Source organism: Podarcis bocagei (genome assembly GCF_964188305.1).
Source record: "Podarcis bocagei genome assembly, chromosome: 2".
Classification (NCBI taxonomy): Eukaryota; Metazoa; Chordata; class Lepidosauria; order Squamata; family Lacertidae; genus Podarcis; species Podarcis bocagei.
Window position 1 is genome coordinate 79,287,339 of NC_138126.1, and position 12,197 is coordinate 79,299,535.

Genomic DNA, 12,197 nt, shown 5'->3' on the forward strand with positions numbered 1-12,197 from the left:
TAAGATCCTAGTCTTTAGACCAGGCCTGGCCAATCTGGAGGCTTCAGAATGCCTACCAATATCAGAGGCTCATGTTAGTAGTACCTCAGGTTAAGAACTTTGCTTCAGGATGAGAACAGAAATCACGTTGCGGCTGCGTGGCAGCAGCGGGAGGCCTTATTAGCTAAAGTGGTGCTTCAGGTTAAGAACAGTTTCAGGTTAAGAACGGACCTCCAGAACAAATTAAGTTCTTAACCCGAGGTACTATTTCTGGGTTAGCGGAGTCTGTAGCCTGATGCGTATGTAACCTGAGGCGTATGTAACCCGAGGTACCACTGTAATGGAACTCTCAATTACTTATCAGTGTCCCTTTCTAATATACAAAGGAATTCATACTATTTAACCAGCACAGGCTGAGGGTTTTGCAATATAAATATTTGGCAAAGACTGTCATTCCTTTGGGCTTTAATCAAGTATCCTGGAAGCTGCAGATTGCCTTCACTGGTTTTCTCTCTTTCTCCAAAGTGACATATGAATCAGCACATCCATGTAGCCTAGGCTTATCTAAAAGAGCTCCTGGAAATTCTTGGAAGAGAGTGACAGCACGGGTCTTTGAACTTTCTCTTGGAAATATACATACAAAGTGGAAGTGGCTTTGCTGACCTTTTACGAAGAATGTTTATGGGAGAGTCAGTCAGTGTAATTACAGTAGGATTTTCTTTAATTGTAACTGTGTCTATTTGTTTTAGGGGCACATAAAAGTAGTTTTACATTGTGCATAATAAATATGCATGCATAAGTTTCCAAGTTAAATTCTATCTCCACTTAAAAGAAACTAAAGAGGAAGGGATGGGAGTGATCTTTGCTTGTCAAGACATAGCTCCTTCAGAGCTAGATGGACCAACAGAGTACTATGTAAATCGATAAAGTAAATTTCAAAGTCATCATTGCATTGTGGAGCAACATCAACTAATAACTGTGAATCTTTCAAACTATCAAGAAACTCACAAGAACCAGAGTATTTACTATTTGGTTTACAGCATAAGCAAAACAGAGTTTTTTAAAAGATGTTACAGAAGCACAATTATAGGCTGTAAGCAACTAGCCTTTTCTTCCAGCAATATTATCCAAAGCAACCATTTCCAGAGGAGGCCGGCATATTAGTCTCTTGCAGTTGTGTGATACTGTAAGAACTAACTTATTAATTATGACAAAAGCTTTTGCTTCATCAAATGCACAAATGTTATCCTGAGTTGTAGGTGTGATATATTTAATAGAACTTGTATGCTACTTACCGTAATTGGCTGAAACCTCTAAGTGGGTTACACCCCCCCCACAAAAAAAATCTAAAATCTTCATTAAAAATACAGATATAATTTTTTAAACACCATATATGCATAACAATGTGTGTATATAAATACTATTTGTTTGTTTTATTTTAAGTATTTATACACCACTTTTCGTCAGAAAAGATCACAAAGCAATTTACAGAAAAGGCAAAAAACTAAAGGCAATATGCTGATCATCAAAATACATGGTTACAATATATAAAACATCATATTCCATAACAGAGATTTCTACTCAATACACTAATACTCAGCATTAACATCTACTAACATGCCTGTGCCTTAGGCATTCTGCACCTGCACACAATCACCCACACTCACATATTCCCAACAGTTACAGAAACCCAATAAAGAACTGCAACCTAAATAAGTTGTACAATAGAAGTGCTATTTGGTCTGGTTTCTTCCTTTAGGGCCCGTGAGCCTATACATACATACATGGTTGAGGAGGGAAACAGTAAACAGTAAAGCCAGAAGGAAATTAAAGGCAAAAAAGTATGTTTGTTGATACATTTCATTTCAGCTTCACTGTTTACGATTCCTCCACCCAGCCATGTATATAAATACCTAAAACTCAGGACAGCACTTCATGCAATGAAGTGCCAAAAGACTGTTTTTTCCCAAAACAAGTTATATTTATGCACAAAGTTTTGTTTAAGCAAAGAGGTTTTCTATAAAGCATTTTTACAAATATGCTGATGGGTCCTCTTTTACAGGGACCTAATAATCTAATTGCTAATGTGCTGCAAATTATAACATCCTGTACAAATTTCTTTATTTCCCATTACAGCACTCTTTGTTTTACATTTCCGTATTATGTTAAGATTGAGGCTACAAGCCGTAAATAACTTGCTCTAGAAAAATCTCAGTGTGCTATTGCAGAGCAAATAGCAGACACAGCGTTTCCATGCTATTCCATTACCACAGGCAAAGCCTTCTTTCATATACCTTATGCCTTCTGTATGATTTTTTTTTAAATTAACCACTCTTTTTCTTGATTTTTAGGTCAAGAACAAGAATTACTGCAACTAGGGCAGAACACTCCATTTGACAAAAAGACTAAAATCCTACACATACTCAGTGGAACTTATATCTGAATAGATATGTATAGTATTCAGATTATGTTATTGCCTTCGTTGTACACTTGGATTTAAAGAGAGGAAAAACTATTTTAAATTAGTATTCTGCAAGTTGAATAGAAAACTAGTTACTACGGGATAGGTAGGACTTCCACCTATTTTCTGCTTCTAGTGGTCACTGAGTATATTTGCTAGTTTACCCCTGAGCCTTCACAATAATAAAAAGTTCAATACAGTGGTACCTCGGGTTAAAAACTTAATTCGTTCCAGAGGTCCGTTCTTAACCTGAAACGGTTCTTAACCTGAGGCGTGCTTTCGCTAATGGGGTCTCCTGCTGCTGCTGCGCCACCGGCACACGATTTCAGTTCTTATCCTGGGGCAAAGTTCTTAACCTGGAGCAACCACTTCCTGGTTAGCGGAGTTTGTAACCCAAAGTGTCTGTAACCCAAAGCGTCTGTAACCCGAGGTACCACTGTACTAGATAACTATAGCAAGTGTTGGGAACTTCCATTCCACTGACCTTATTAGGATTGCCAGGCCATTTGACCAAGCCATATTTAGCCATCATGACTGATAGCGTTCAGGGCCAGCACTACAATATATAGCCATGTGGCTCAAGCAGAGCAGGCCAGGAGGGATTGTTAACATCATCATCATCATCATTTAGATTTATATACCGCCCTTCATCTGAAGATCACAGGGGGAGTTACAACCTAAAAACACACATAACATAACAAAATAACTGAAAAACAATACTCCACCTCAACACGTTTAAGAGGCCATAGATTGTAAAATCAGCCAATGGCCTTGGGGAAGAGGAATGTGTTTGCCTGGCATCTAAAGAGATGTAATGAAGGTGCCAGGTGAGCCTTCCTGGGGAGAGAATTCCTCAAATGGGGAGCCACGGCAGAAAGGCCCCATTCGTGTGTTGCCACCCTCCAGACGTCTCGTGGAAGAGGCACGTGAAGAAGGGCCTCAGATTAACAGTGCTTGCCACGGTTATGGCATCTAGTCACAATGGCTTGCTTCCTTTCACAGGATCCCTTTCTCAGAGCACAGCACTGAGGCACAAGGAAGGCCCCAGAAATCCTGGGAGGTAGCAAATGGCAGGTAAGGGGCGAGACAATGAGATGGCAAGTGGCAGGATGGAGAATAGTAGCACAAGGTCGTGTGGGCAGAGGAAAAGGGAGAAGTTAGTGTCAGTGCTGTGGCCCTGTAGCCACTAACAGACATAAAGAATACTCCATGAATTTATCCAAACACTTTTTAAGACCATCCCCAAATCTCATTGTAGTGGGTATAAACAGTGCCATTCTAACTAGCCATCCCATGAGAAACAATAGGCTGTGTTACAGCTCCTACCATGTTTTTGGTCAGTTATTCTTATGCTTATAATGCACATAGCTTTTAAGATTGACAAAAGGACTAGGGGTGTGGAGCAGACTACAATTTCAACAAATAAGAATACTAAAGTCTCTTGGCTCAAAGGGGTGGGGGTTATTGTTGTGGCTTGCAATCTGTGATTAATGGCTTTCCACAAAATGCCACGGGCATCTCAAAATGCCTTTCCCCCCCAGTTATTGAGGAGACATGAGGAATTCTACGTAGAACGGAAGGTGTTCAGAAACTCAAAGCCTGTGCTGGAATGTGCCTCTGGAAAGAATGTCTGGATCCAAGGGTGGGAGACAGGTTGTCTCTCACAAAATTTGAAGGCCCAGCATGCAATTAACTGAGAAGAATAAGTCCTGTTATTTATGCAAAGAATGAATGATGTATGAGCTGACTCACTAGCCCCTTATACAAAAGCACAGAGAACACATGGGGCACCGGTCTTTTTCCCCCTTCTTTTTTTTTTTGCTAATGGCTCCCAGGCTGCATTTGAGTTGTAAAGACATAGTAAAAGAGTTAGGTCATCACAGTGCAGCCCAGAGGTAGGAAGGCACTTTGTTTGCCTCATAAAGACTAGCCAGTTTCTCCTGCAACCGCCAGAGCTTGGGGTATTCTGAAGATTAGCTAGGATACTGACAACAAATATTTCCTCCTAGTCTTTAATCCTCCTAATAAAATGCTGTGGCCTTGGAATGACATTGAGTCTGTGAGCCGGGAGGCCTCCTGCTACTTTGGTGCCTAAGAGATATAGCTGAGAGATTGAAGGCACAGGAATGCACATCCCAGCTGGCAACTCTTGACTGCTCATTTTTAAAGGGTTGTAATCTTGTGTCCTGAAACTCCTGGCCAATCTCGTGCCCGGGATTAGGGAGCGTCATTCATGCCAACTGCCATTGTTGGCAAGGGCACAGGCTTTAAAAGGGGATTAAACACACTGATAAGGCTATTGAGTGCCCCTAGTCACATTGGCTCTGTACTACCTCTGGAATTAGAGGCAGTTTGCCACTGAATACTAGTTTTGGGGAATCAGGAGCAGACAATTATTATTATTATTATTATTATTATTATTATTATTATTATTATTAATCTGCCCATCTGGCTGGGTTTCCCCAGCCACTCTGGGTGGCTCCCAACAAAATATTAAAACACGATAAAACATCCAACATTAAGAACTTCCCTAAACAGGGCTGCCTTCAGATGTCTTCTAAAAGCCATGTACAGTTGAACCACCGTTTACGTAACCCTCTGACCTATTCTCGTGTTGCTTCCCTCCAGATCTTGTACGGAGAAAACACACAAAGAAGGGCCTCAAATGAGGATCACAGGGTCCAGGTCGGTTCATATGGTGCGCGGCGGTCCTTGCGGTATTGTGGTCCTGAGTCGTTTAAAGCTTTATGGATCAAAACCAACATCTTGGAAATAAGTAGGGCTTCATTGCTGAAGGTGCTTATGCCTAACTGTCCCTAAATGACCAGTGCTGGAAGATAGCTAAGGATCACAGCTTCTACTATGAAATATTTTATTTTTGTTATGGGAGGCTACCTAAAAATGGTCCTAGCAATTATGCAAAATCTGCCTCCAATGATAGAACTGCTAATATCAAAGAAGCAATTATAAATTTGACAGAATGGAGATAAACTGTACAAGTGAGCAGATGTAAACCCGTTAAAGTGAGAATGTACAGCAGGGGTCAGCAAACCTGTTCAGCAGGGGGCTGGTCCAATGTCCCTCAGACCTGGTGGGGGGCCGGACTGGGGGGGGGGGGATGAACGAATTCCTATGCCCCACAAATAACCCAGAGATGCATTTTATTTAAAAGCACACATTCTACTCATGTAAAAACACGCTGATTCCTGCACCATCTGTGGGCCGGATTTAGAAGGCGATTGGCCGCATCCAGCCCCCGGGCCTTAGTTTGCCTACCCATGATGTACAGCATAATCTGACTTTATAGCTTTGTGTGTTGACAATTTAAATGCTGGATCGGAATTACAACTATCAACATACCTGAGCTAGTTGACTTGCTTCTTTGCTGATCAATGGGATATTGATGGTTTTCTCGCTTATGGATCAGGAGGCTTAGGTGGTTCATAAAGAATTACTTCCATTGGATCAAAGTTTTATCTTTATATTCTTTTGGAATATTTGGAGAGCAAGAGTAACTTTAGAGAGCCTGGGTATCAGTAGACGTGATGTAATGAGGAATAGCCATGGCGTTGCCTTTTGGACAACAATTTTGCTACACCTTCCCTGGACAGGACTTGGGGTGAGGAGCAGAAAGGCATCAGCGTTGGGGCTGTGCAGATGCACAAACATTAAGCAACTAATTGACTCCGTCAGGGTGTTGGCACAGACCTAACCTCAATGCCACAGCACTGTCCTGCCCCATTGATGTAAACTGTAGTGTTACCAGCTTTGGGAGAGCTCTGGCCACTCTCCTCTATACCCTAAGCTTAGCAAAGAACGCTCCCATGTTATTTCAGGTTCTTTCTAATGGGCAAAGGGACCTCCAGGTTAAAGGCCATCTGGTACTTGTTTAGAGTAGATACGGCTATGTCTGCCTGTTTCATCTGCCCCCACAATACAGCTGTAATCAGTGTGTAATTAGGGAGTCTTTAATCCACAGATTATCAACTCTTCTCCCTGAAGACCCCATCTGTTGTGCTAGAGCTGAAAAAGAAAGCTTTACATCTGTGAATTGGGCTCTGGTTAGAAGTTGTTCTTTCACAAGGTCTTCATCCGCGTGCAAAATGGTTCGCTTTTGTTGTCTGCCACTGGAAAAAGATTTAGGCCACGGAGGATTATTAAAGTTAGGCAGCTGCGTTTATGCTCCTAAACATGTGGCTTGCTTTTTCAGTCATAGAAAATACAGCAGTTCCTGGGGTTTGGGAAGCTCCCCACGCCATTCCCTTAGGAGAACCAGTATTTCTGCGCTTCACAAATCTAAAGCACTTACTCTCCCAATATTGCGTGTTCTTCCTCCTGGCATGTTAAGTTGTTCTCACATTGTAATCCATTGCAGCATATGAGACACTTTGTAGCATATTTGCCAGTGTCAGGTCCGGCTTTCAAGCTTTGCATAGACATCTGGTTGGCTGACGTGAGAACAAGATGCTGGACCATGTGGGTTATTGGCCTCATCCAGCTGGCTCTTCTCATGTTCTTATGACACCCTGAGAACTGTTACTATATTTATTCCACTGTCTTGTGTCCCTCTTTTGGTATAAGTTCAACACATGCTTCATTGGCAGGGCGTTCATAGGAGAAAAAATGGTGTTAATGCTCAGAAACATCTCTCCCCTGAAATAGACAATGTTCCCCACAAAACACAAAAAATAACTTTTTTAAAAAAGGGAGGGACAGAAGGTATTGACAGGTGGCAAGGGAGATGTCTGAGGTCACTGTAGCACCCATGGGCACCACATTTGGGACCCCGGGACTAAGGCGACCACCCAACTTGATAACATTTGCTAGGCATGCAATCCTTTAAAAAATGAGTTAATTTTGTTATCAGAATTAGTCTGTCCTGTGAAAATACAGGTTCTCCATATGCATAAGTATCATTTCTTATTTTCTTCTGGAGCCAGTTTTGGTTGGCTAAGAATGTTACAAATGATTCTGCTGAGATATCCTTGGAAATGTGTTTGGACTGTGCTTCAAAAGCTTCAAATCTGATCTATTTGCTTTATTTCCCTTAGCAAACATAAACTTTAAGGATGTCTTACTGAGTCTTACACACTAGATTCAGAATGCTTTAATTTATAGAGATGGTCCAGACACTACAAAACTTCAGTGACATTGAGATACATTCCAGATCCCATGTTATGTGTTTATTCCCTTAGCAACATTCACTGTTATAAATTATCCTTTTTTTAAAAAATAAATAAATCTAAAACTATAGTGCCAGAATAATTCGTTTCCATTTATATAATTCTTTTTCACTTTGTCTTCTGATTTATGCAAAAACAAATGGTTGGAACATGGCTTCCCATCTTTCTGTGAGTCATGGGGTGGAACATTACACACGCATGCAAAAGGCATAAAGTCACACACAGCTTTTTTCCATTTCAAAATGGCATTTTCTTTCTTTTTTTTTATTTACCAAGTCCGTAGCAATAAAACACACTTTTCCAAGGATGCTGTGGATTTGAACTGACTTTGGCGGGGTGAAGACTGTAAATTAAAGCAATTAACTAAATCTTTGTAGTTATAAAAATATACTTTCTGTTTCTCCTCTGAGGCTTTTCTTGGCAACTCCCCACCACAAGGCCTCCATTGCGGTGCAGCCTGCCTTCCCTTTTGTGAGCTGCTGCCCTTCCGTCCATGGGCCTGCACACTTTGCCAGAAAGGCAGAATAATATTTTGTCTCTCTTGACAACAAATGCAATGAAAGCAAAGCTCTGCTGCCGCCTCAAGAAGTGAGAAAGGAACCAGTTTTTCTCAGCTAGAGTGAACAAGGGGAAAGGCTATAGTTCAGCAGCAGAGTACAGTATCTGTTTTCTATGCAGAAGGTCCACTCCTTGGCATCTCTGGATGGCGCTGGGAGAGATCCTGAAAACCCAGCAAGCCACTGTCAGTTACTGTGCAAAACTAGGCAAGGTGGACCAATGGTCCAATTCAGTATGAATCACCTTCCCATGTTCCTAAAATTTCAACAACGCATCGAGTTTAGTTATCAGAGCAAAGATAGTCTCCAGAAGATGGAGGCTAGCAATGAGTGGGGCGAAGGTTCTGTTCTTTGGTAACTTCTAGAATTCAGCCTTAAACGGGATTTGTGTATTTCCAGGTCATCATTGCTCTCTCCCTTTTCTGTTGCCTTGTTTTTAAGAACTGCAATATGCGGAATAAATGTGTAGCTGCTCCTTACCTGGTAAGGTAAAGGTAAAGGACCCCTGGGTGGTTAAGTCCAGTCAAAGGCAACTATGGGGTTGCAGCGCTCATCCCACTTTCAGGCCATGGGAGACAGCTTTCCGGGTCATGTGGCCAGCATGACTAAGCGACTTCTGGCACAACGGAACACCGTGACAGAAACCAGAGCATATGGAAACGCCGTTTACCTTCCTGCCACAGTGGTACCTATTTATCTACTTGCACTGGTGTGCTTTCGAACTGTTAGGTTGGCAAGAATCACCCTGTTGCGGGGATTCGAACTGCTGAGCTTCTGATTGGCAAGCCCAAGAGGCTCAGTGGTTTAGACCACAGCACCACCTGCATCCCTGGAGGGTTACTTGCTGGCATGCTTCATGCAAACCAAGCTCTTTGCTTTCCAGCTAAGGCCCACAATCTAATCTCACATCGTTGCTGTTTGAACAAGTGTAATGTCACTGAATCATTTTATTTCTGATTTTATCTTTTGCCAGAGGAGAGCTCCTTACTTGGTTGTCAGTCCTGTTCCCTTCCAGAGGTTCAAGCCAGGCACTGAGTTGGCATGGAGAACACCACCCCAGCCATCCATTCCATATGTTATCAGAAAAATGTCAGTTTCTCTCCTGAGTATTTTGAAGGAGCTTTTGCTTGATGGCTGGGCCTATAACATGCAACATGGCCTTGTTTATCTGGTAGGGTTGTGGCTACATACGCATTACAAAAAAGATGATACTTCCCATATGCTAATTTATATGTACATGTGCGTGTGTGTGTGTGTGTGTGTGTACACACACACACATACAGTGGTACCTCAGGTTACATACGCTTCAGGTTATAGACTCCACTAACCCAGAAATAGTGCTTCAGGTTAAGAACTTTTCTTCAGGATGAGAACAGAAATCGTGTTCTGGCGGCGTGGCAGCAGTGGGAGGCCCCATTAGCTAAAGTGGTACTTCAGGTTAAGAACAGTTTCAGGCTAAGTATGGACCTCTGGAACGAATTAAGTACTTAACCTGAGGTACCACTGTATATAAACACACACACACACACACACACACAGTACTTTTTTTCTTAAAAAAATGTTTAGGGGTACTCTGTCTGGGTGCTAACTTCAGATGGGCAGTTTCACAGCTTTCTGTAATTATGGTTCTTTCTTTAAACTGGATGCAGATTGGGCAACCGTTCAATGTGTACCAAATATTTAACTAGCATCCAGTATTGTAGTGGTTAAAAATAAGAGCTCTTCTTTTGCTTAAATTATCACACTGACCCCATTCCAAGGGGTCTCTTTGTCTTTGCACCATGTCTCGCTGTTTCAGACAAAAGCGAGCCCGTCCTTCTGTCCCCCTCCCTTGTCCTCCTTTTCTGGACTGTGCAAAACTAGCACAATGGAAGCTGTTCATGGAGAACATGGAAGGAGTTGGATTTCACTGAACTTTGTTGTGTTGTCATATGCTAAGGAGCTGATCCTGGCTCTTTTATAAAGCCACCCTTTTAAAACACAAACAGCTCCTGGGGTCAAAAGGACTAAAATTGATTGCTGTGCTAAATAAAGTTTTAAATAAGTATTTTTTTAAAAAAGGAAAGAAAGCAAAGTATCTGCCCTGCAGTGATCTCACTCAGAAAACAAAGTTTGCAGTAGCTAGTTAAATCTCCTCAGGAAGAATGCAGCCAAAGTTTGTGAGTTGAGATTAACATCAACAGGCTTCTAAAATATCTTCCTTTGGTCAACGGCAGCGGTTGTACTGAAGGGGGGGGGAGAAAGGGAGTGGGATCCAAGATACAATGGTACCTCAGGTTACAGACGCTTCAGGTTACAGATTCTGCTAACCCAGAAATAGTACCTTGGGTTAAGAACTTTGCTTCAGGATGAGAACAGAAATTGCGCAGCGGTGGCAGTGGGAGGCCCCATTAGCTAAAGTGGTACCTCAGGTTAAGAACAGTTTCAGGTTAAGAACGGACCTGCAGAACGAATTAAGTTCTTAACCCAAGGTACCATTGTACCAGCAGCAGAAGCTGAGCTCCGAACTACAAACATACTGTGTTAAAAGCGCCATCACATTTTAAGTGTCTGTGTTGCTGTTTCATAGCGCAGGAGGAATCTTCTCTCTCTTTCTCACCTCTACCCCCCACCCTGCCCAATCCTGTCAAGAATTGACTTCCCAAAGCTGTGGCTTGAATTAGGAGGGAAGCAGCTATTGGCAAAGCTGAGCTGGAATAACCCAGATGGAGCTGAGCTTTCTGATCTCTCGATTGCTCGGGAGTTTAGGCCCACCTTTGCTAGCCTGGCTGGGGTGATGGGAGTTGTAGTCCAAAACATCTGGACAACCCCAGGTTGGGAAAGGCTGATTTAGAGCAGGGGTAGCCAGGTCACTGCATTCCAGAGGAATGGAGCATGCTGGGGGTTGGATTACAGCAGTGTGTGAGGGCTACCCCTGGTTGGGGGTGTGTGTGTGCGAAGGTCAATAACAGCTGAGGGGCTAAAACTGTCTTGGCTAAAATATATGCACAGGCTGCTGGGCCTATTTATTTAATCCCGAATTGCAAGGAGTGCTAAATGGGACATTAGAGAAACAGATTATTTCACTTGCAAAAGGAAAGCATAATCAAAAGTGGCTAGAAATTCAAGTGTGCCTTAATCTCTTTGTGAATGTGAAACACTTCTGTATTACTCTAGGTATGCACACCTACCAGAAAGAGATGTGCCAGGAAAGTGTGTGTAGGATTACAGATCATACCCTCCAACATTTGAAAATATGAAAACAGGGACATCCTAAAGAGAAGCGGGACCTTCTGGGATGAAATCAGAAACCAGGACAGTTTCTGTAAATCTGGGGCTTTCCCCTGGAAGATAGGGGCACTTGGGGGGCCTGTGCCTTATTTACTTGGAACAGGCCTTGTTTTTCTGGTCTCCTGGTAAATCAGAGTGCTGGAACAACAATTAGAAATTAGAAATTATGGCTATACTTGGAACAGCAACAATAAAAAGGAGTACTAGAGGCAGAAGATATGTAAACTGGGGTGTGTGAATGCTTTCTCATCTCAAAACAGAAGCAAATGACTTGTGCCTCTGAAAGCTGAAAATTAAGAGGGTGACTCACACAGACCTTTAGCCTTTTCTTGTCTGGCAGAAGAGCAAGGATGAGTTGTTCTGTGTGCAATTAATTAGTTGCAGGGCTCTTTGTGACTGCTGAGTCTCTTGGATTTGTAAGTTAATTTACTGCATCTGTTAGTAACAGCCAGCCTCAGTCTTTAGGCAGAAATGTGGAGAATTCTCACAAAGACAGATTCTGGAATAATATTTTTGACTCCTCCTTCATTTGTAATGAAGCATAGTCTGGCACTGTATCTAATGTCAAATAATTTTGGATTTGTGACTCATCTGTGTGTAGAAGAAAAAGACATACGCTTTAGACAGAGAGAAAGAAATATGAAAGAGCAATACTGAACACTCAAGAAACTATCCCCAGTTACCCCACCCAGTCCTATTTAGTGTTGATGACAGTAAACTGCTGCCATCTTGTGGAAAGAATCAGAA

The 12,197-nt window shown here is 42.2% G+C and overlaps 1 protein-coding gene across 1 annotated transcript in view; it reads left to right on the plus strand.

The window, feature by feature from the left end:
• LOC308581480 (uncharacterized protein) overlaps positions 1–12,197 on the plus strand; it is a gene marked incomplete at its 3' end in the record, with an annotated part of 31,001 nt that overhangs the window by 16,707 nt on the left and 2,097 nt on the right. The window contains exons 5-7 of the mRNA XM_081183890.1: positions 3,443–3,514; positions 5,069–5,125; positions 9,154–9,269. Coding sequence (XP_081040016.1) covers positions 3,443–3,514; positions 5,069–5,125; positions 9,154–9,269 — 245 coding nt within the window. The remainder of the gene's footprint in view (positions 1–3,442; positions 3,515–5,068; positions 5,126–9,153; positions 9,270–12,197) is intronic.